The sequence below is a fragment of the Protopterus annectens genome, chromosome 11.part0 (genome assembly GCF_019279795.1).
Source record: "Protopterus annectens isolate FY-2018-M chromosome 11.part0, PAN1.0, whole genome shotgun sequence".
NCBI classification, from domain to species: Eukaryota; Metazoa; Chordata; order Ceratodontiformes; family Protopteridae; genus Protopterus; species Protopterus annectens.
The window spans coordinates 451460824-451485444 of NC_056745.1; the positions used below are offsets into that span (position 1 = coordinate 451460824).

At 41.3% G+C, this 24621-nt stretch overlaps 1 protein-coding gene across 1 annotated transcript in view; it reads right to left on the reverse strand.

Annotated features, from left to right (window-relative positions):
• LOC122814829 (zinc finger protein 19-like) overlaps nt 1-23035 on the reverse strand; it is a 151394-nt gene extending 128359 nt beyond the window's left edge. The window contains exon 1 of the mRNA XM_044087124.1: nt 22904-23035. Within this exon, the coding sequence (XP_043943059.1) occupies nt 22904-22912 (9 nt within the window). The 5' untranslated portion in view covers nt 22913-23035. The remainder of the gene's footprint in view (nt 1-22903) is intronic.
• Between the last annotated feature and the right edge of the window lie 1586 nt (nt 23036-24621).

Genomic DNA, 24621 nt, shown 5'->3' on the forward strand with positions numbered 1-24621 from the left:
GCTGGGGTTCAGGTCTCTCATGTGCATAGCTCATTGGTATTCAGATTTTACAAGGTGCAGCATGTTCATTGATTCCAGCTTGGACATGGCTTTATACATCAGGCACAGATTGCCTCTGGGCAGGCAGTATGGCACTGTGTGGAGCTGCAGTTTGTTTAATCAGGCAACACATGGCATCTGTTCGAGCTCTTTGATCCTCCTGGTGAGGTACTTTTGGGGTCTTTCCAGTTGATGGAGGTGTCTGCTGAGGTACATCCCACAGGGGCCATTGTACTCAATTGTGAGGCTGATGAAGGATGACTGAAGAGGCACGATGACCTCCCCTGATCTAGATCTGACTACCTTCATGATTAGGTGGGTATATGGTATGTTTCTGTAACCACTACAGCCACATGGTTGTCAAATGCAAGATATCTATCAACTTGTGTCCCCAGGTCTCTTATTACTTCTAAAGTACTTAATGGGTTAACACCTATGTGGTAATTGGTGGACACTTACTGTTTATCCACAGGGGATGACTATACACTTTTCTGCAATTAGCTTGATGACATGGCTCTGGCACCAGTTGTCTGTTTCTATGTGGCCCTTTTGTAGGATGCTTGTATCAGCTGGAGGGTCAGATATGGTGCCCAGTTTGTAGTCCTCTGCAAACTTGTTCAGACACAGTCCTTCCATGTTGGCCTGGACCTATGGGAAATATATACCAAACAAGGGAGGTCCCAGGATCGAGCCTTGTGGGATGCCAGTTGTAGCTGGTTTGTAGTCTGACATGGCTGCAGCATTTCTGACCATGTCAGTTCTGTCCTTGGGCTGGTTTGCAACCCATCTACTGACATAGGGGTTTATATTTAAGCTGGTGAGCTTATCTATAATGAACACGTGGGGTATTGTATGGAAGGCTTTTGCAAGGTCCAGATAGGCTGTGTGGACCACATTCCCCTCATCAATGGCCTTGATGACTGTTTCAAATGAGTCAAACATGTTTAAGGGGCAGGATCTGCCCTTAAGAAAGCCACGCTGGGTAGGGTCCAGTGTCTGTAGGTCCCCAATATCTTTATTTCTGAGGTCCATGATGATCCTTTCCATAGCTTTGCAGACCAAGCTTGTCAGGATTCTGGGGTGATAGTTTGCAGTATCCATTCAGGCACCACCTTTGTGGAGAGGGACCACTGTTGCTGTACACTGCTCTTTGGGTACATATCCTGTGGTAAGGCTGAAATTGAGCAGTAGTGTTATTTGATGTTCCATTCTTCTTGGAGTTCATGTTGGACACAGCCCAGGACACCATCTCGTACCATTGATGCTGTGTGTTTTGCTTTGAAGATGCTAGCTGTTGCCTCAGCATCTGCAATGTCAGGGGGCCAGCACTCTGCTGGGATAGATATTTGGCATTTTGGTGTGGGGGGGGGGTTTGCACTGAACCTGTCAGGTTGGATGTTGGCAATGTGTGTGGGTTTGGTGTATTGTTTGTAATATTTGAATAATTCAGAGCATATCTGTGAATTCCCACCAAGGTTCCTACCATCAGTTAAGAAAGCCTTGTGATTATCCTTAGTGTCCTGTAAAATTTGTATCTTCATAGGTTCATAGGTTCATACTAGGCTATCTGCCCTAGGGCATTTATAAGCCTAGCCAGAGTGTGTGTGGCTTTCGCCATCCCTTGCTATGTGAATATTATGCCCATTTAGGATTTACTTTACTGTGCCTCTGTCTAGACGTGACACAGTGATGACCCCCAGTGTAAATCTACGATCTCCCATCCACTTGGCAAGATTCCTGTTGAAGAGAGTCAGTGAGAAGCTATGCCTAGCATGGACTGGGATTCTGTTACAGAGTGTAGGGAGCCTCTGGGTTATGAATCTGTCCCTCCAGCACATCCTATTTATTTATGTGTTGAGGTTGACATCTCTCGCGGCTCTGATGGATTTGGATTTTCTGAGGTGGAGCATGTCCATTAATTCTGTATTGGACATGGCCTTGTACATCGGGCATACATCGCCTCTGAGTAGGCAGTATGTGACTGCATATAGCTGGGGTGTCTTCAGCCGGGCAGCATATGACAAATGTTTGAGACCCTTTATCCTCTTGGTGAGGTACTTTTGAGGTCTTTCTAACTGCTGCAGGTGTCGGGTAAGGTACATCCCAAATGGGGCATTGTACTCAATTATGGACCTGATAAGAGAAGAGTACAAGGGCACAATAACCTCTCTTGATGTAGATGTGAATCCTTTCATGATAAGGTGGCCAATATAGAAGGTCTTCCTAGCCACGTTGGCAATGTGAGTGTCACATGAGAGGTTACTGTCCACTTGTGTCCCTAGGTCCCTGATTACTTCTTCCATACGTAATGGATTACCACCTATGTGGTAATTTATGAGTACCTTGTTTGGGATTTGGAGAGACATTCATACTCTCCAGTGTCTTCAGGAAGGCTGAGTGGGGTTCCTGGGTTTGAGAGGGTGGTCTGTAGCATGCTACAAACTGTACAGCAGTTTTGCCTATGGTTAGTTGCACATGGATGGTCTCCGATGCTTCGTGCATTGTCAGTAACCTGGACGTGTGGGTAACTTTGCTGAATATGGATACTCCCCCTCCTTTTGTGGTTTGGTCCAGGTTTTGGGGCCGAAAAGCAAGATATGAGGTATAACCTGGTAGTGCTAGGGTGCTCTCAGGAGCCTTGATGCAGGTTTCTGTCACTGCACAGACATCGATGTTCTCCATACTGGGGAGGGCCTCGACAGCGTGCATCTTGAGGTTTAGACTTCTGGCATTGAGCAGCATTACCCTTATGTTTTTTCCACTTATGTTTTCTAGGGAGGTGGGTTTGTCTTTTCAGCCTTGCCTACAAAAGGCACTATGGAGGTGGCAAGAGCGTTAGCCAATATCCAGACACCCAGGGGTGACAGGTGCAAGCCATCCCTGGCAAAGCAGCGTGGCTCGTCAAGCATGTCATCCCAAGCAGACAGACATTGGATCCCCTTGGAATGACACCAGTAATTGAGCCAATTGTTAAAGCTGATCATTCTGTGTTTGTACTGTGGCATCATTCTTGGTGAGGGTAGGATGCTGCTCAGGGTCAGTCATACCGGCCTGGGCTACATAATCGGAGAGCTCCTCTATGTCTTTTTTCATGTAGTCCAGTGAGGTACGTCTCAGGTCATTCACACCAGCATGGACAATGACTGAGTCATATTTGTACTTGCTTTGGAGTGACCTGCGTGCTTGTGTTATGTGGTGGATTGTAGCAGCCTACAGGCAGCTTACTGTACCCTTTTCCTTGTTCAGTCTGGTGAGCGGGACATCAGTGTGTCTGACTATGGAGTCACCTATTACAAGTGTATCAGACATGTTGTTTGTCCTTAAGGGCTGTGACTGTTTGGCACACTGACTTTGTGTACTATGTGTTGCATGTGCTATGTTTGGAGGTAGTGGTTGCTTGGGTGTCTGCTTTGGAGGCCTCTGTTGATTTGGTGGATTTTTAATTAGAGCCTCCGGGAATGTTTTTGTGTGTTTATGTCTTTGGTTTGCAGTTGTGATAGGTCTATGTGAGACTGGGTTTGTAGTGTGTGTGGTTACCTTCTCCTCCTGACTAGTTTTGACAGTACTGAGTTGAGAGAGCTCAGCCTCCAGTTTGGATAAATGGTTGCATCTCTCACATACATTTGTATTTCTTGGGGGGAGGAGGGGGTTGTCTGTGTACATGGGGCAGGTGTAACATTGCCTCAAGATTCACAGATTCAACATGTTGTAGCTGGCCTTAGTGGATTTTATGAGTGGCCATATTTTATTGCCATAATACTGATCAGAGATTACTTCCCTTTTGGGTTTGCTCTATCATGTAGTAGCTTCCTCATTCTCTTGCATGGTTTGGTAATGGCTGGGGTCCACCATGCAAGATGCCTGCATGTATGGAATTGGGTCTTGGTTTTATTTGGGATTGCATAATCCATGCATTCCTGAAAGTGTTCATAGAATGCATTTATAAAGGGTTCTGAGGTGTGGCCCATATTTTCCACAGGCACAGGGCCTTTAATGGATTCCACATCAGTTTGGAGGAGTGCAACATTTGCTTTACACATGTTTTTCACTGTGGTTTTCTGGCCAGGGACTGTGGTCAGGATGTGAATATCCAGTGTGATTACTCTATGGTCTGATCTTACCAGTGAGGGATACACTTCTCATCTGGCCATAGAGTACCCATGTTGCTGATTATCACATCCAGTATGCTTACCCCTCTTGTGGGAGTGGTAAGTTGTTCCTGAGCATTTTGGTTTATGAATTCTAGGAACCTTTGGCCTAGGGTGTTGGAGCTAGAATAATGCTCCCAGTCTATGTTTGAGTATTTTCAGTCACCCAATATAATGTTGTTTGGAGAGCTTGATATTTTCATGTGTTCCAACATAGGCCAAGTGCAGTTCCTGGCATTAGGAGGGTAGTCTGTAGCAGGCTACAAACTGGGAGGCAGTTTTAGCCACTGTTACTTGACCATGGATAGTCCATGCTGCTTCTTGTTGTGGTACCAACATGGGAGTGTGGTTATCCTTGACAATTATTGCTAGTCACCCTCCTTTTGTAGTTTGTTCCATGTTTTGGGGCTGTAAAGCACGGTATGAGGTGTAACCTGGTAGTGTTAGGGTGCTCTTGTGAGCCTTGACCCAGTTTTCTGTTACAGAACAGATATCAACATTCTTCATGCTGAGGGGAGTTTAGACTGCATGCATCTTGCAGTTTAGACTTCTGGCATTGGGTAGCATTACGTCTAGGTTCTTATCCCTTGTGATACCTATGGAGGTGGGTTTGTGTTTTGAGCCTTACCTATTCAAGGCACGGAGGGGGTGACAACAGCCTTTGCCAGTATCCAAAAGGCCAGGACTGATAGGTGCACGCCATCCCTAGCAGGTGGAGCATCGTGTCTTGCTCAGCATGTCATCCCAGGCTGGCACGCATTGGATCCCCTTTGACTAACAGCAATATGTAAGCCAATTATTGTAATTGATCATCTCGTCTTCATATTGTGGCATCATGCTTGGTGAGGGTAGGATGTTAGTCAGGGTCATCAAGTTTGCATATACTACATGGTGTTACATTGCTTAACACATGGCAATCATGCCTCAGGTGGTGCTGCAGGGCTGTCTATGTTGGATGCATATACTACACTCTCTGTACATGTTTGAAAGCAGGTTGTGTCAACTTAGGCATCCCTTTTACTATATGTGTGAGTCAGAGAGAGGTATCATTTCCAGGGTTCCTACTGAGCCAGTCTATGTGCTATGCGTTGCCGCTTTGCCAAGGCCAAGGCATACTGGGCACGCCTCCTTCTACCTACTGGGGCAGGCTCAGGTTGTTCGTCCTCCAAGTCACGCTCTGCCTGTGATTGGCTTGGCAATGGTGGGGGGCTGTTTGGCCCAGCCCTATGCTGGTCCTGCTGCAGCTGTTTTCACAGAATCATATTATGTAGCATAGCACATACCATGACAATTTGGGTACATGTAGTTGGTACTGCAAGGCTCCACCAGATGTGTCCAGGCACCGGAACCGTGACTTGAGCAGCCCAAACACACGCTCGATTACATTTCGTATTTGTGTGTGTGCCTCATTATGGCGTTCTTGTTCAGGTGTGTGTGCATTTCTGATGGGTGTCATCAGCCACGGCTCCAGTGCGTAGCCAGCATCCCCCACTAAGTGACCATGTGGGATGTCCCCATTAGCAAATGTCTGGTACAGCTGCGTCAAATGCCAGATATGGGAATCATGGTAGCTTCCAGGGCAGCCAGCACACACATTCATTATTATGCCCTGGGAATCACACATGACCTGGCAGTTGATGGAGGGGAAGCCCTTGCGGTTAATGTAGGCCCTACCCTGCTCACCAGCTGGTGCTTTGATGCGTATATGCGTGCAGTCTATTGCACCCACTACCTCAGGGTATTCCGCTATTTGCTGGAAGAGACGCATATTGCTGGCCAATACCTCACGGGAATTGGAGAAATATACATGATCATCGGCATGTGCTGACATGGCATCCAGGAACTGGTGCAGTACCCTGGATGCTGATGCCTGTGATATCCCCATCATATCACCAGTTGGTCTCTGGAAGGTACCTGTTGCTAGTATTCTTAGGCCAACACATACCTTGGTTTCCACTGGGATGGGTTCCCCTCTGTTGGTTCTGTGTGTGAGGCGTGGCCTGCACAGCTCAACAATTTGCTGTAGGAGGTCTCTGTCCTCTCTATAGCGCTCCACTATCTCCAGCTTATGTAACCCCTGGTAGGTGACCCTGGGCCTGTACACTCTTCTCCGTCTCCTCACTGTGGGTTGTCCAGCAGCATTTGCATAGTCACCACCCTCAGCAAGTTGCATATGTCTCCTTAGAACAGCTATGGTAGCCCCTAGCATTTTTGGTCTGAGTGAAGCTTTTTCAGTTTTCACTTCTAATAGCTTACTCCTCTGTTGCAGTGTCTCTTGAGAGAAACATTCTGCACTGTTGTTTGCAGAGTTTTAAGTGCTGGGCTGGGCTACTGTTCTGCCTGTGTAATTGCCTTCTCCTGATTGTTTTCACCTGCTAGCTCTGCCAGTAATCCCTGCTAGCTTCCTACTATTTCTCATGCTTCCTTTTTCCCTTCTGTTTCCTCAGGGGGGGAGCAATGCGCATACCAGCAAAAACACGCTCACAGCGGCTAACACATGCGCACACATGCTTAGACGGACTAGAATCTGCTTATTCGGGTTAAAACGCGCGCACACCAGTGCAAACAAGTTTACATGTGTTTAAACAGGCTCCTACATGCTTACTCTGCCTTAAACGCGCGCACTCACACTTACACGCGTGCACTCTAGCTTACTCGTGCCTACCAGAGCGCACACGCACGCCCTGCAAGAAACTTTGGTGTTATCCATAGTGTACACCTTCCATTTCTTGGCTTTTCCATGCCTACTTGTTGACACTTCTCTTTCCATGATGTGTGACTGACATCTTTCACATGCCATTGTGCTCCAATGAGCTGCATTTCTTTCATACATTCCCCCCTGTGATGTCACCTATCTCCTACTCTGTTACTCCCCCTTATCCTACTCCTACACTGCACGGAATGTGCTCATTTCCTATGTAACAGTACGATTCACTATCCTACCACTCATTTACATAGGATTGCCTACTAATGCTTAGTTACATGTCTTACACTCAGCTTCCCCCCTTAGCAACCCCTACTCAGTGGCCATGTTGTTTTAGCCTGCTATTCCCTTCCATTGTAAATTCATGCTTTGCATAAACCCATGTTCGTGGGTTTAATTTTTTTATTTTTCTGTTTTTTTATAGCGCGGCCCGTTTGCGTGGCGCTGAGCTATGTTTAAACATCGGCAATCGCCGAAAAAAAAAAAATTTATTTTATGTTTGCATCGGGGTACATTGCCAGTGGCCACATATTTGGCCATTGGCATGCTGCCTGGGACATTTGCAACCTTTATTTGGAGCTGACAAGGCTCCATTGTGTTATTTGCAGAACGGTATTCAGTTATCAACTGAGTACATTTCTGCAGATAACACAGCTCTTACATGGGCAGGTTTCTGCTTCCTGGATTGCAAAATTACCTCATTTGCATGCCTTTCGGCTGCAAGTGAGGTAATTAGCATATCCACGCCCTGTCCGTGTAGGAGCCGTTTTAGGTGCTCTCTTACACGCACATACAGGCTGTTCCTGGATCGCGATGGCTGCATGGAGTCTTACACTACTCTTAGACTCCGTGCAAGCCATCGTGAATCCTGCCGAATGCTTCAAAGGATACAACAGAAAAAATAACTTTATTAAACAAACCACAAGCTAAGTAAATTTACAATAACAAAAGATGTTTGAATGATTCCTGAGGCTCCCTACTGCAATGTTGGCACTCAAAAAGCAGTGGGTTGACATGCTGACAAAAAGACTCAAAATCTCAGAGAAAACAAATCTTGAAAATCACTCTTCTTCTTTAAACTTCTTTTTTTTTGCAAAGGGGAGCAAGCCCCCCTGTACCCCCCATGTGGGGAAAGCTCCTCCCAGAGCTTTTATATACCAACTCTGAGATCACTATACCTTGGTGAAAAGGGAATATTCCAGAAATGGCCATTTCAGACTGTTATATTTAAGTCCACGTTTTTGTCCATTCAGTCTCCGTATTTTGGGACTCACTCTAGCAGGTCCCAACATTTCAAATGGTTATCAATTACTGCTGCAGTCGACTAAGCTATATGGGTTATGACCTGCATAGGACATAACAACCAGCCAGATTCCAAAGCTTCAGTGCAGCTTCCATACACCCAAACCATTAGTCATCTTAGGCTGAGCTGACTAAAAAGACAGGTTGAGCTCCAAGCCCTTCAAAGCTTCATGAGTGGGAGTCTGAGTTCTGACCTCTGAAAGACATTGCTAGGAACAACAAAAAAAATAAATGCCCACACTCTGGTAAAAAAACACACCAAAAAAAACAAAGGGGACAGAAGAAGGGAATGACTACTGCAGCAGTGATCATATAAACATCTACTGTTATGGTAAGTTTACTTACCCACCTGTACTATGTTCATCAGATTAATCACTGCTGCAGTAGTCTAAGCTATATGAGTAGACTGCCATAGCTTAGAATTATTAGGAGTGTAAGGAGAAAGGTCCAGGAGCCCCTGGAAAATGGTCTTAGCAAAGCCTGACCTAGACCTGGAGAAGAAATCTAGCTTGTAATGCTTCACAAATGTATGTGCTTCTACAGTATGTCTAGAGTCCAACCCTGTCCTAAAAGCAATAGATGAAACAAAGGCCCTGGTAGAATGAGCCTTGATCCTGACTGGAATATTTTTTGCTGTGGCGGTAATGACAAAAGCTAATAACCAGAGACCATGATTTAGAAATAGTCTGCCTTGACACAGGTTATCCCTTCTTCTTACCTTCACAAGAAATGAACAAATGATCAGAAGGTCTGAAAGATTTTGTTCTGTCAAGATAGTACTTGAGTTGTTTGTTAACATCCTAGATAAGAAGTATCATTTCTCCCTCTTTTCAAGGTTCATAAAAGAACACAGGAAGATGGATAGTTTGACTTGGAAATCCTTTTCAGCATAAGAGAAGGATTATTTCTCATGGAAACCCTGTCTTTTTGGAAAATGAGATAAGGTTGATCCACCATAAGAGATTACAACTCAGATTACCTTTTCGCAGAGGTCAGAGCAACCAGCAAAAATGTTTTTCATATTAAGAACCTCAAGTCTGCAGATGAACTGGTTCAAATGGAGCAAGTGTAGCTTCTCTAACAGAAGAGCCACCAGTTTTCTTGGAGCTCTCTTATGCAATCCATATTGCATTCAAAAACATTTTGACATGGTAATGCCTTGAAGGAGGGTAATTCATAGACAGATATGCTGAAATGGCCAACAAATGAACTCCAAGAGAAGGGTAAGACAGGCCTTAGGAAAGCAGCTCACACAAATATTGTAAAGAACAGAAAAGCACTAGCCTTGAATGGGCAACAGTTAGGCTGTTGGCACCAACTAGAAAACCTTTTCCATTTGCTAATATATGATTTTCTAGTAGCAGGCTTTCTTGCCTCCATTAGTACCTGCTGCACATTTTCAGTAAACAGGTGCTTAAAAGGTATTATGACCCTATCCTCCAGGCAGTCACCTAATGTTGTTTGAGGTCAAGATGTATCAAAACACCTCTATTCTTGTACGAGTAGATTCAGTCTGTAAGGAAGCCTGTGGTAATTACCCATGGTCAGTTCAAAAGAAGAGAGAATCACTACTGTCTGGGCCAGAAGGTAGTCACTGCAATGATCTTGGGGGATTCCTTCTAAATATTCAGAATTACCCCAGATATCCGTAGAAAGGGGGAAATCATACAGGAACACTCCTGTCCATGATAAAGAAAAGGCATCCATTCCAGGCCTTACTTCATTAAGTCCTGAAGAAGAATCTTCCCAGCTGATTATTCAGAGAGAAGGCAAAAAGGTCTGCTTGAGGAATTCTCCACAAATGGATCACACTGTAGAAGACCCCTTGATCTAGTTTTCATTTGTGAGATTCTGCCTTTGTCCTGCTCAGCTTGTCTGCCACACAGTTTTGATCTGATGGAATGTAGGAAGCCTGTACAGTGAGATTGTGCTGCAAAGTTATATCCCATGCTAACATGACTAGTCTGCATAGAGATAACAGCTGGTTACTCCTTGCTTGTTTTTGTGCTATATCACTGCAATATTGTCCGTAACAACCTGAAGTAGTCCTGGAGACAAAAGGTGAATCAGGGAGTTGAGAGACTTGGTAAGGGAAAGCTTCTCTTTTATATTTATGTGGTTAGGTCTGTCTTTGATGTCCCAGATACCTTGTGCTTCCCAAGCACAGTCCGAGGCACCTGTGGTAACTGACTGTTTTGGAACAGGAGTGGATAAGGGGAGACCCATATTCAAAAATAATTGATGTATCCACAAAGTGATTTCTCTTCTCACAGATCCAAGGACTGGAATCTGAAAAGATAATGGGTGTTGATGTTGTGACCAAAGACACCAGATAATATTGTATCTTTCTCATATGCAGTCTTGCATCATAGATGCCATGAGACACAAAATCCTGAATCCTGAGGTATTCCTTTACACTGACCAAAATCTGAATGGAAACTCCTCAAAAAATCTAACTATAGATATATTTTTCCTATGGAAGAAATGTTCTTTGAACTGAGGTTTTAGTAGGCACTTCAGAAACACAGCCCTGTGCAGTGGAGTCAAAAAAAGACTTTTGAATGTTCTGTTGGAATCCCAGCCAGCATAGGAGATCTCTCACCCAAGTGAGAGATTCCTGACACTTGCAAAAAGACTCTGCAAAGATAAGCAAGTTGTCTAAATATGGAAAAAAAAGTGGATCTCCAGTAGCTGGCAATGTGCTACAACTGGAGCTAGACACTCTTGAAGCAGTGGACAGCCCAAAGGTTAAGGCAGAGACCTAATAAGGTGATCCAGACACACAAAACCTTAAGAAGCATCTAAAGTCCAGACAGATAGAAATGTGATGATAAACATCTTTTAAATCGAAGGTTACCAAAAAACTCAAATGAGGTAGAACAGGTAACAGACTGAGTAGTGAAAGCATTTTGAACATGGGCACCATCACAAATTGGTTTAGCAAAGAAAGGTCCAGAACTGGTCTCCGGGCACCTTCTTTTTTTCTTTCTTTGGCAACATAAACATTCTTGAATAAAAACTTCTTCCCAGCTGAGAAGTAGGACTGTTATGTCAAAGGCACAATATGAAAGAATGGCGTTAGATTTATTGGAGTGTGGGGATGATTACTTGCATTTAACTGACAATCCAGTAAATGATTATAGTGTCAGCTGTTGGACCTACTTGAGAGAGGTGAGAGGTTAGTTTTTTTGCCAAGGAAGATGTAAAAAAATTGGTAATTAAGGATCCTATTGATCCTTATTTTTATGTTATATTAGAGTTTTGTTTGACTCATAACTATTTTAGGTTTGAAAAATCAGATTTATCTACAGAAGAAGGGCACAGCAATGGGTGTTTCTTATGCACCCACTTATGCAGTGATATATATGGGTTATTTTGAAAAATTGTTTATATATAACACTGCCTTTTGGAGAGAGAAAGTTGTGCTGTATAGTAGATTTATTAATGACCTTTTCTTTGTGTGTAAAGGTTCACCTTCGGAGTTTGAGCAATTTATTGAAGGTCTAAACTCAAATGGACATGGCATCAAGTTTTCAACATGTTTTGGCAACACCACCATACAATTTTTAGACATTGAATTTTATGTGGATGAACATCATGCCATTCAATACAGGCCATTTAGGAAGCCCACAGCTGTAAACAACTTTCTTTTTGCTACAAGTATGCACCCTCCTCATTTGATTAGCTCTTTGCCTTTAGGGGAATTCAGGCGAATTGCCCAAAATATTTCTGAGGAGAAATATAGGACTTCATTTTTGTTGGAGACAAGGGAGTGAATATTGGCAAGGGGGTATGATAGACAGAGTTTGAATTGTGACTTGAAGAAGGTACAGACAGGTGAAAGGTTCCAAGTTACAAATAGAGGGCAAGGAGTAGGTATAAATAAGAATCAAAATTTGAAGCCTACATATCAAGGGCATGATATTTATTTTGTTTCTAAATTTTCATCCTTCTCACCTATTTTGAGCTTATGGCATTTAATATGTTTAGATGAGGAAGTTGGTGATTTATTCCCAGGTATGGTAAAATTCTCATATGGGAGATATTCCAACCTTAAGGAACTGCTGAATAAGCCTTTATTTGTTTCAGATAATAAAACTATGGGCTCTTTTTCTTGTGGGAAATGTAAGGTTTGTCAGAAAATCAGAAATATTTCAGGTAGTTCAATCAATGGCCGCAAATTTTTAAGTAAGAGTAGGTTTACTTGTAATTCATGTGGAGTAGTGTAAGTCATTGGATGTGGCTGTGAAAAAATAAAATGGAATATAGCTCAAACAAAAAGAGCTGTCCAGGTCAGAATTTTAGAACACCTGGGAGATATTCGGAATAAAAATTATAAGAGTCCTGTGGCAGATCATTTTTGCAAAGTGCATGGGGGAGATGATTCCACTTTTTTCTTTAGTATTTTGGCAAGACCATTTCAAGCAAAAAGTGGTGAGTTTAAGCAAAAATTGAATATGCTTGAAAGCAAAATGATTTTAAATTATGGCACTTTGACACCCATAGGGTTAAATTTAGAGGTAGATTATGTTTAAATTGTTTACATTTAGAATGAATTATTGCAGCGGTAGCGTTGTCGCCTCACAGCAAGAGGTTCACCCATTCCATTCTTGGCTGGAGCGCCTTCTGTGTGGAGTCTGCATGTCCTCCCCTCGGTCGAGTGGCATTTGAAAGACATGCGTGAATGGGCGTGCCTTCATTGAAGGTTGGGCATCGGGCTGGCACCTCGGCACCATAAAAATCGACTGCCAATCATTAGCGGACTGGAGTTCCACTGTGACGACCCCTAACCAGGAAAAGCCGAAAGAAAAACAACAACATTTAAAATGAATTATATATTTAGTAGTTATATTTATTTAGGGTAAATTATTTTGTATCAAATTATTTGTATTAAATAACAATTTTGTATTATATATTGTATGTATTAGGATGTTAGTAATGGGTCTATATTATAACATCGAAGTCTGAAAACTTTGAATGTTATAATATCGAACCCATTCAATCGAAACACCAGAAAACTGAACAGTCAGAATAGCAATTTTTTTTCCCAGGGAAAAAATTCACTGTTCCGACAAACATACACACAACTCAAACACACCAAAATAAATAATCCACACACATATACTTCAAGAAACCCTACACTAAACCAGACATACACCACTAGCTACCCACTTACCTTAACCTAACCCTAACGTTTCTAACTATCACACACTCACCTTACCCACTCCCTAACCCTAACTCACCTACCCCACCCTGACCCTCATGTCTACACAATAACACATTTATCTGACCCGCGCCCAAACCCTAACTCACCTAACCCATCCCAATCGCACACTCACCTTCATTTGCACACTTACCTTAACCCGTTCCGTAACCTTCGCTCCACAGTTGAGGAAATAGCAAAGCTGCAGAAACGGCCCACTGAATACTTTCCCTAGGAAAGTATTCGATGTTCTGCAGCTTCGCTATTTCAAGCATTTGCTCTACTGGGTTCAATATTATAACATTTGAAGTTTTTGAACTTCGATGTTATAATACAGACCCATTAGTAATATAGGTGTATGTAATATGCATGGGTCACTTTAACAATATGGGTTTAAGGCAATGGGATATTTTAAGAAATGTATGGGTAGTATTATTAGATAATTGATTGAATAATTAATTAATGAATGAACCTGTTATAAATGTGGAATGCACATTGATGTATGTATCCTTGAAGGCAAGAGGCCGAGGTACCAGATCTTGTGGTGAAAGCAAAGAATCTACTACCTTTGCTGCATGTGTTTTTTCCTATTGTTTCTATTAGCCCCTGAGAAAGCATGTTTTGTGGTTCAGGAAGGAACAGATGGTTTTGATCTGGTGGATGTGGAATAATACCCTGGAAAGGAGGGAATTTTTCACAATGCCATTTATAACCCTGCTGAATCAGTCACAGAACTAGATTGCCTGAAATAATCCGTTGCCAAAGAAAGAAAGAAAAAAAAGAAATGGAGATTCAGGCTTCCTGACAGGGACAAGGGACTGCAATGGTGTGGGAGGAGGAGACAAACTCCCTTACATAGTCATTCTGACTTATTTGATTGTCCTGTGTTCTGGGGGTTCCTGCTTTCTTTTTGGAACCTCCCTGCCACTATGTTTTAAATATCTGCTTATTAGCATTCACTGAAACTGGATGAGGGAGCAGAAAACCCCTTGGAAACTTTAAACAAAAAGGGAAAAAAAACAAGACATTCCCTGTATCAACTTACCCATCCCATCACATTTTGATAACCTCTGCAGCAGGAGGTCCAAAAACTAAATCTCTATCCAAAGGTGAATTTTAAATCTGATTTTTAACATCTGCTGGAAGGTTCCGAGAACACAGCCAGCCAAGAATCCTCAACACAGTCCTAGTGGCAACACCCCTGGATGTGGTATCTATGGAGTTATAAATACACTTTAATGAATAGTGACCTGAGAAATACTAAACCACACAGAGCAAAAATGTTCTCACAGAAAGGAAATGCACATGAAACATTCCTCATACTTTCACAATTAGTCAAATAAGCTTTATCATATGACCCTGACAATTCAAAATTCTAGAAATTAAACTGCAGAAGCATACATTTTGCCCCAAACATATCCACGGTTTTACCACCCTTATCGGAAGGGGAGGATTAGAATTAAGAAAACCCTTGGCAGCAGCTGGATTGACTAAAGCTATAGCTGCTGGGTCAGGTCTGGGATGAGTGTAAACAAATTTAAAAGAATAAGGAACTTTGTACATTCTGTCTGATTTCTTATGTGTAGCAGGCTGATTATCAGGGAAACCACAGGTTGTACACACACATCCTTCAATGCTCACTGACTAATTGTGAAAGTATGAGGAATGTTTTATCTGCAATTCCTTCCTGTGAGGATGGGAAGAAGTTCTCGGCATTCCAGTTGTAACATTTCATACTATTTTCTGAGGGACTGAGAAACATTGGTGTTCTCCCACTGAAAACACTGGCATATTCTAGAAACAGTCTCAGAGAAAGAGAATTGTGACAAGGAAAGTCAGATAACATGCTCTCTTCTGTATCTGAATCAGACTTCTGAGAAGAAAAACCTGGATCTGTCTCATCACATCCCTTTCTAGATTTAACTTCTTGAATCTCTTCAGGAAAAGAGGAATCCCTTTTTCCTTTACCAGAACCGCCTGATAAGAAGGTTCAGTAGCCTGTACAAGACCCCGAGCAAGACTTAACAAGCTGCTCCTGTCCAATGAAACTGGATCAGAAGAAGATATATGTTTTGTTTTCTGTTTCTTTTTGACAGGAACATTACGACAAATAAGGTTTTAATGGCAGCCACAACTTCCTTAGGGATGAGTGCAACATTCTGGCTAAGCAGAAGCACCTTCCCTGCCCCTTCCCCTAATACTAGCAAATGTGGCTCTCCCTTGCCCACTGAGAGGACCACAACAGCGGAAGAGGATGTGGCTACCCAACATAGTGAGGTCATGGCAAATCTGTCCCAAGAAAAACACCACTTCAGTAACCTGAAGAATAACAACCCATTTAATCCAGTTTAAAAAGGCAACTCAAAGTTATCACTTTCATCCTCCATATATACTAGGACTTCATCAGAACAATGGTGCCTTATCCATTAATGTTAATAAATACAGAAATTAAACAGTCACATGCAATTAAACATCCTGCAGTACTATGACATCAGCTATTTAAATTATTGTTTGAAATGTTGATAAATAATTTGCATAATTGAAACAAACTCAGAAATCATCTCAGCTAAACCCCATGGCTAATGCCTGGTACATAGTGGCTGTATGAGCAAATCCAAAGGGATCCGAAGAAAAAGATGAGTGGTCTAAGGAACCACCTTTGGCCACAGCAGAGCCACCCACCTGTGGCTGAAGCAAATTGCTAGTCTGCTGTGGTGGCAAAGGCTGTTTAGTTAACTTTTTCTTTTTTGTGGCTGGAAGAAGGACTAACCATGAGACCAGTAGTTTGTGCCATGGTCATGACAAAAATGATGCCCTTTTTCTGGGGAAATTAGACAGCACAAACTGGTAAAATTTCAAAATTAGTATAAAAATCACTTTTCCCAATAAAAGCATAGTAAAAAGAACACTAATACACTTTACTAGCCAAAAAAGCAATTTAAAAAGTTTCTTCACAGAAGAAATGGTTTTAGGATATTTAAATCAACTTTTAAACTGTCAAACACAGAAGTGCACTTCTATTTAAAAGTACAGCAAAGTCACGTGGCAGTCAATAAAACACAAACTCTTACCTTAAAATATACTTTTCAAATAGAAAAGTAAATTTAGACATTTAAAATAATATGTGGCTGTTTTTCCTCAAAGGAAACTTATCTGCCCAGCAATGGAACAGCATAAGCTGACAGTTGATCCTCCAAAGCCCACAGAGGAGCATTCTCTTTGGTGTAAGGAAAGCTCTTAAGGGCTTAGCTTCTTAACTTGTTTTTTCACTTAGCCCAGCTTGTGTTAACTAATGGTTTGGGTGCATGGAAGGTGCCCTGAAGCTCTAGAAGTTGGACAGCTGTTACATTTTATGCAGAATACAACCCATATAGCTTAGGCGGGTCTATATTAGATAATTGAACTTTCAAAAGTTCGACTGTTATATGGTCAACAGCATATGATCGAACGTTTAAAAGTTTGAAAATCTAATAAAAAAAATAAACTACACAAATAACCTACCTGAATGTTTTAAGCAGGGGGGCAAGCCCCCTGCACCCTCCACACCCCCCGCTCTTTAGTAGTATATGTTCGCTCTTTAAATATACCAACTCCGAGATCACACTAGTTGTTTGTCTTTCAGCTTTTTCCCGGTAAGGGGTCACCACAGCAGAACTCCGGTCCACTAATGACTGGCAGTAGATTTTTTTAAGAAACACTGAGGTGCCAGCTCGACGCCTAACCTTCAACGAAGGCACGCCCATTTACGCAAACATGTCTTTCGAATGCTACCCAACCGCAGGGAGGACATGCAGACTCCACAAAGAAGGCACTCCCATGCCACGCCGAGAATCGAATGGGAGAACCTCTTGCTGTGAGGTAACAATGTTACCGCCATACCACCGAGATCACACTACAGTGCAGAAAAGGGAAATCTTCCCATTATGCACTGTACAGAGATCTTCATTAAAACATTCGAACTTTCAAAAATTCGATCATATGGTGTCAACCATATGAAAGTCGAACTTTTGAAAATTTGATCATCTAATACAGACCCGCTTAGACTACAGCAGTGAACAACATGAAAAACTTCATAACATACTCATCAGCTTTTGTGTAAAAACAAATAAAATGTAAAAGTGCATTTACACAAATTTAACTTAATTCTGTTTTTATTTCTGTTTCTATTTTTCATTTTTCTGCGGCGAAATCTGATGTTCTATTTTTGATTTAAGAACAGGTTTTAAACTGCACACAACATTTAAACCAGTTGGATGATCTGCAGGTTACATATCCACTTATACTCCCTTCTTTCCGTGAATAGGACTTCATTATCTCGCCTTACTATATGTGCACTCAAATCTCTTTTAGAACTATTATTGAAACATATATTAAGGCCAAGCCCTACAAAGCAAAACAATAAAAAAATATCATATATAATACTTGCTTGCCCCAGGTACAAAAAAAGACCTTTATTCAAAAAAAAAAGCTCATCTCTCTCTCTGTTAGAGGATAAATTATCTAAGTTTTTGTTGATAGCCAAGGCCACAACTCTATATTTTAAAGCACTGCCAAGATTTTCAAAGAAACACCCCCCCCACCCACCCTATTGTATGTCGCAGGGTGGGTCACTGACTGGTGTCCATCTATATGTGTATTTTGTATTATATTTTTATACATGGGAAAGTCCGTTGGTATGATAGTTTGTGGGGTGTTTAAGTTATTTTTGCTGTGGTATCCTTTGATCTAGTGTGCTCTGTTTTTGTGCTTTACAAAATGCCAGCACTGACGTTTTGTCTTTTGATGTTTGTGCATTTTGATCATTTACCATAAACCCATGTACTACCTTTAAGAATGCTGTATGTTAGAAAAGGAAGGAGCAGGAAACTAAGATGCCACATTTTCATAGTCATATATGTTCGCTATAATCGTACTTAGATTTTCATTGTTCTGAGGGTCACAATAGACAGCCCTTATTAATGAATATGCAGATACATAGTATGTGTATACAAGGTCATTTGTATACCAAGGCTGTGTCTAATAGCTGCTGCTGTGGGAAGCAAAGGCAGTTCATCTGTTTACATTTGGTTAAGTATTTGCAAGTAGTCTGTTATCAGCACCTGTGGCTGACATATGCTCTAGTGCTTTTCCCATACCACCCACACCATGTTCAGACTGCTGGAAATGAAGAATGTATGTGTAGCTGCAGCACAGAGACTGGAGATCCTAATTTGTTTATACTGTATCTGCCTGAGATGTTGTTACATTAGTAGCTGTTCACTCACTGCATATCACAGTCATGTGCAAAGGCTCAAAATTAGGTGTGCTCATGTTCTCCAAGGCCAATGGATAACAGAAAGAGAGCGAGAGAGAGAGCATTCATTATTTACAAGGTCTAATAATCGTTACTTACATGGTTTAATAATGATCACCGTTTCTCCAAGTTGGAGTGACCCCCGAGAGAGAATATTTAAGTAAAAAAAGGTATTGGAGGTGAAGCCACCAAATAGGAGGGATTGTAGGGGCTTGCAATCTGTAAAAATTCTTCTTCTTAGCATTTACACTTTTCCATGAATCACCAGACTCCTCAAGTATGTACAGGTATGTGTATATGCACACTATTTATATATGCTCAGGGTAATGGGATTTGTAACGAAATGTGTCAGCCTCTGAATTTCAAGGTTGTATATTCTGAGACAGAAGCAAACAAAGTGTGATCTGATAACAACTGTAGTAGAACAGTGCAGTTATCCACAGAGTTCCCATGAGAGTAGTATTTTAGTGGGACATTGCCAGCTACTATAACTATCTCCTCTTTTATCATTTGTCACTGATGTCTGCACCTGCCCTTCTACTTTGGCTTCTTTCACCATGACCATTCTTTCATGGTCACAGCTCCCTTTATCTATCTACCTTTAAAATATTGTGTGCCACCCTATTTACTTGTCCTCCTCTAACAACCTCTGCCTGTTTACTAGTCTGCTGTTGACTACTCCTCTTCAACCTCAGTCTGGCCTTTTTTATCTAAGTAAGCCATGGTCATGTCCAGCTCAGTAGCTGCCCCATTCTCTTGGACACACCACATTATTCACCACCAAAAAGCTTCCTGAGTGAAACTGCTGCCCTACATTTTAAGTGCTTCAGATAGCTCTCTCCTGCTCTTCTTATCTAGCCAGTATTGCTCTTTTTGTGGTCTCCCATAAATCATTCACTTTTTCTTTTGTTTTATTATTTTCAATTATGTATATCTTTATCCATACAAACATAAATATATAATTATTTTATTACCACTTAGTTAAGCCTCTGCATTATTTATTTGTTTATTTACTTACTGTTCATAAAGGGTTTACCACTAGGCATGGATTATTTAAGCCATAACCCATGCCTGGGTGTGGGTAATGCTGGATTTACCCACGGTTGGTGTGGTTTGGTCACAAGGGCGAAGCCTGAGTGGCCAAACAAAGACAACCCTGGGTAAATCCAGCATTACCTACACCCAGAAGTGGGTTATTGCTATTATACAATGACATTATTTAAGAAAAAAAATACTTACTTTTCTTAAATAATGGCATTGTATAATGCCTCCATGCTGCCCTTCCGCAGCTGTCTGGTATTCTGCGGCAGTTCTGATGTAATGCGCATGTGTATGCTTACGCAGTACATCAGAGCTGTGTGTGGAAGCAACGGAGAAAGGAAGATCTCCGTGGCTTTTTAAAAGTGTCTCGCTATGTTAAAAGAGTTTAACATAGCGAGATAGCTTTAAAAAAAACAACGGAGATCTTCCTTTCTCCGTTGCTTTTTTTAAAGCTGTCTCACTATTTTAAACCCATTTAACATAGCAAGACAGCTTTAAAAAAAGCAATGGAGAAAGGAAGATCTCCGTTGCTTTTTTTTAAGCTATCTCACTATGTTAAACCCATTTAACATAGCGAGATTACAGCAACAGAGCTCTTCCGTTCTCCATTGCTGTCTAAAAAAAAAAAAAAAACTTATACTAATGGAAAAAGTCCGAACGACCGGACCTTTTTCCATTAGTATAAGTCTGATTTACAATGGGCACGCTGACCAATCAGCGTGCACGTTTTGGAATATTGATGGGAGGTCATTGTATAATTTCATATAAGTCCTGAGGTAAGTTTCTTACTGACTACAGAATAACCTGGCTAAGCCACTTGCAAATTCCCATTTTTGTAAGTGTCAAGGGATGTTTTTACAGTCACTTGAGCAAACCACCTCAGGCAGAAAAGACACGTCATGTGAAGAGCAGCATTTCAGAAGTCAGCCGCTCCCCTTATGCAGCACTATGGTGTCAGCTCTCTAACAGGAGTCCTGGAATCTAATGTAGGAACAAATCCCACTGCCTTCTGACTTATTCTGCCTTATGTGCTGTCCTTGAAATGCTAAGCAAATATAAACAACGTCAATGTCATGCAATGCTGGGGTAAAGGAACCCCCCCCCCACAGCAGCTTTGTTTAATGAAACTTCAGCCATTTTACATTTTTGTACTACTGGCTGTGTTACAAAGCAGTTAGTTCTTGCTTATACTATATTATTCTGTCAGACCAAGTTTAATTTGGTTCTAAATAAAGGAATAGCAGGACCATAAAATATGAAAGGTAGTGGTAAGAGTTTTTGCAAATAATCACATTGCACCAATTCTGTTTTAAAGGACATATGTATCCTCGCGTAAGGTATGCTGACAGAAGGAAAACATTGCAAGTTAAGGTTAATCATCCTAACTAAAGAAGAAGAGAGAAAAGACAATAAAAATATGTTACTATAGATTACAAAATCCCTGCTGAATTAGGCAAGTCAAAATAATTGAAAACATAAGAAAAACTATAACATTAGCCCAAAACTGGGGAGATGGAAACTGTTTCTGAGCAGGACCAAATTACTTATTCATCAACAGCATCTACATAGTCTCTGCATAATCATACATGTTGGTCATTGCGGTCCCTAGAATATCCCAGCTTGTTAAATATTACCCTGCATTAAGTACATGCCTGAAATCAGTTTGTGTCTTTTATCTATAATTTCTAGAGACAGTTTAGTGCAGTTAGTACCACTCGTATGGTTCCTTATGTCCTGATCTGCATCATCCTTTTCTGCAAAGCGTTTTCCTCATTCTTTAGCTGACCCCTTACCCCTGCACTGCCTCTCAAGGTACCTGCCCACCTTTTATTACACCCCCCCCATAACTCACACACTCTCTCTCTCTCTCTGCTTTTCATGATTTTGTGGCACATATGCTTGCCCCATCCCCCACTCTATCCTCATTAGGCTTTCTGAAATGCAAAACCATGCCTGCAGAAGGAAGTGTTACAGCAGGTATTTCTGCACAAGCAGACAGGATGGGGGGGGGGGGGGGGGGACAATGAAGATTAAGAAGCAGGATTTACAGAGTATATAACAAAAATGATTTTGAAGTTGTTAGGCTGGCAATAAAGACAGCAGAAAAGTCACCAGGCTACTATGGTATAAGTGCAAACACACATAAAGCACAGTGATAATGCCAGTGGAAAAGACCCCTAGGAAGTTTAGGAACTCACATCCTGAATAATGTGTGCAGTTCTACATACCATTTGTTTGAAAAGACATTAAAGGGATATAAACATGGGATTATGGCCCAAATAGTAAAGGACTGTAATTATAAGCCTCAAAAGGTAAGATTAATTAGCCTTAATACATATTCACACTTGATCAAAGCAGGGAGGGTGGATGCCAAGTAGAACAAAGTTTCCAAGCGTTTCAGGGGACTGACAAGGTAGAAAGAAGTAACACAACTCTACATTAAAATGCCTGCTAGGGCAAGAAATCATGGAGTGGGATTGAAGTGTTGTCACATAAAGGGAGTGCCAGGAATGTTTTTTGTGGGAAAATGCTAAATATGTGAAGTAGCTTGCAGAAGAAATTTGGAATAATCTGGGCAATCAATTTCAAACAGGTACAATATAGAGTTAAAATAATGACAACCTGGTGAAAACATACATGGAGTTGACTTGTTAGGGAGCATAAAACATTACAAGTGATAAGCCTGGCAGTTATTAACTGCTCACACTACCTAAGCATGTCATGAAAACCCTTGTTTAGTATAGCATTAAAAGGCATCGTTTAAGGGACAAAACTAAGACATGATGATGCAAATATGGCAGAATAACTTCACGTGTGAAAGTTAGATGACAACAGGAAAACACGGGAAGTGTATAATCTGAGGCTATGGCACATATTAATAACGTTGCACTACAAAAATGTACATGGCTTTGAAGGAAGATCTACTACCAGATAAGCAGATATACATACAGACAGGATCTTGCCATTAAAAAAACGTCAGACAAGTTCAGCAAGGTTGCTCAAAAACACAGAAGATTATACATCATCACATCAGTTTATAGATACATAAAACTAGCACACACATGAAAAAGAATCAGTGCTGTATTTTGCCATGTTCCTCTGAACATATAAATGCCCTTTAAAAGAAACATGTTGTATTAACCCATGTTTAGTTACGTACAGTGCTATCTTACCTCCAGCATGATAACTCAGTTTCAGTTTACAACACCACCGGAGAATTCAGACTTGTACTGTTACAAAGTATGCATTAATATACTCTTTAATGCTCAAAAACCTCAAGGATAACTTTTTCGTTCTCTTTTCAGTAGTTTCTGTTATGCACAGAATTTTACTTCCTGTCCAACTCTAAAAAGTGTCCCTGGTATCATTTCACTTCATGAATATTAAATGTGTGACATAGCAGAGGAAGGGCTAGGGAAGTTCTCAGAACTAACCCTTTAAAACCTCTGAACTGCTTTGCAGGATCAGGGGCACTCAAGGGATCTCTGTTCATAGAACATTCCGTTACTTCCATTTCTGCCTCCTGTGGTAAAAGAAAATGCAACAGAAGTAATTTTCTTAGCTTTAAATATTTGTTTTCCCTCTGTAATATTTTTAACCAAATGTGGTTGGTAGATTTAGTTATCTAAACTACTTTGCAAACAATGCAGCACTCAGGAGACAGGAAGTGTCTCTCTGGAGTCTGGAGTTAGGAATGTTATAAAGATAGTTAAATTATTGTGTTAATCTCTCAGAAGGTATGGACTGTAGCTTTTTTTTTTCTCCTTTTTCCTTTACTTTTCTTTCTTTCATACAAATAGCATCTAATGAGCTAACCTTAATCTCTGAGCATAATTTTGGGGTAATTAAGTAACATGGCTATGTCATTCCACTGACCCTCAATTTGCCTATATATAATCTAGTTTTTAAATACATCTTTAAATACTGTGCAATAATTGAAGTGTTTTGAAATATACAAGGCATTTACCCTTTTGTCACTGTGTTTTCATCTGATTAGACTCCATTTGCTATGACCCACATAGGGTTGCAAGCCAGTAACCCTTAATACTACCAAAGGACTCACCCCAGTTCTATAATCATTAACCTCTTATGTGCTATATTACATGACTTGCTAATATCTAAGAGTGTGTCTGCATTTACACAGTAAAATAATTTCTTTTGTTTGGTATTGTCTTCCTTTTTTGACTTAATGCTACACTTAATCTTATGCTCCACTTCTAAGTGTTCTAAACATTGTTTCTTAGTAGTGTTTTCATATTTTTTTCTCCAACCAATGATTTTGCATCAGTGGTTTCTGATTTGCACCTTATATCCTGCAGAGGTCCAACATTTTGGCAGACAGTCTGAGCAGGAATATCCTCCTTCCTCACAAGTGGTCTCTTAATTTGAGAGTTGCCGCTTAGATCTTTCAGTGATGGGGCACTCTGTGTTGTGACCTGTTTGCATCACTGCTCAACAGCTGCTACGCCTTGGTCCCTCCTCAGGGGCAGTCACTCAGGAACACTCTTCTGTATGCTTGGTCTCTTAAACACTTACCCTTCAACCCCTATGATTATAAAGTTTCTTCAGAAGGCTGCCCACTGCAGAGCTACTGCAATCCTTATAGCCCTCTTTTGGCCTCCTTAGGTTTGGTTCGCCTTTCTTTGGCCTCTTCTGAATTACCCTCCTTGGGTGCTGAATCACCTTCCGGATCTTATCTCCCATCCAGATGGTCTAGATATGCCCAATCTCCAGACTCTAAAGCTAACCACATGATTCCTCCAGTTCCCTTGATGGTCAGGAATCACATATTTTCCATCAATGTGTTACATATCCTTTCCTACTCCCAGAAGATGTCTACACAGAAGGTGTATGCAAGCAAGTAGAAGTATTTTGCTAAATGGGCTGATTC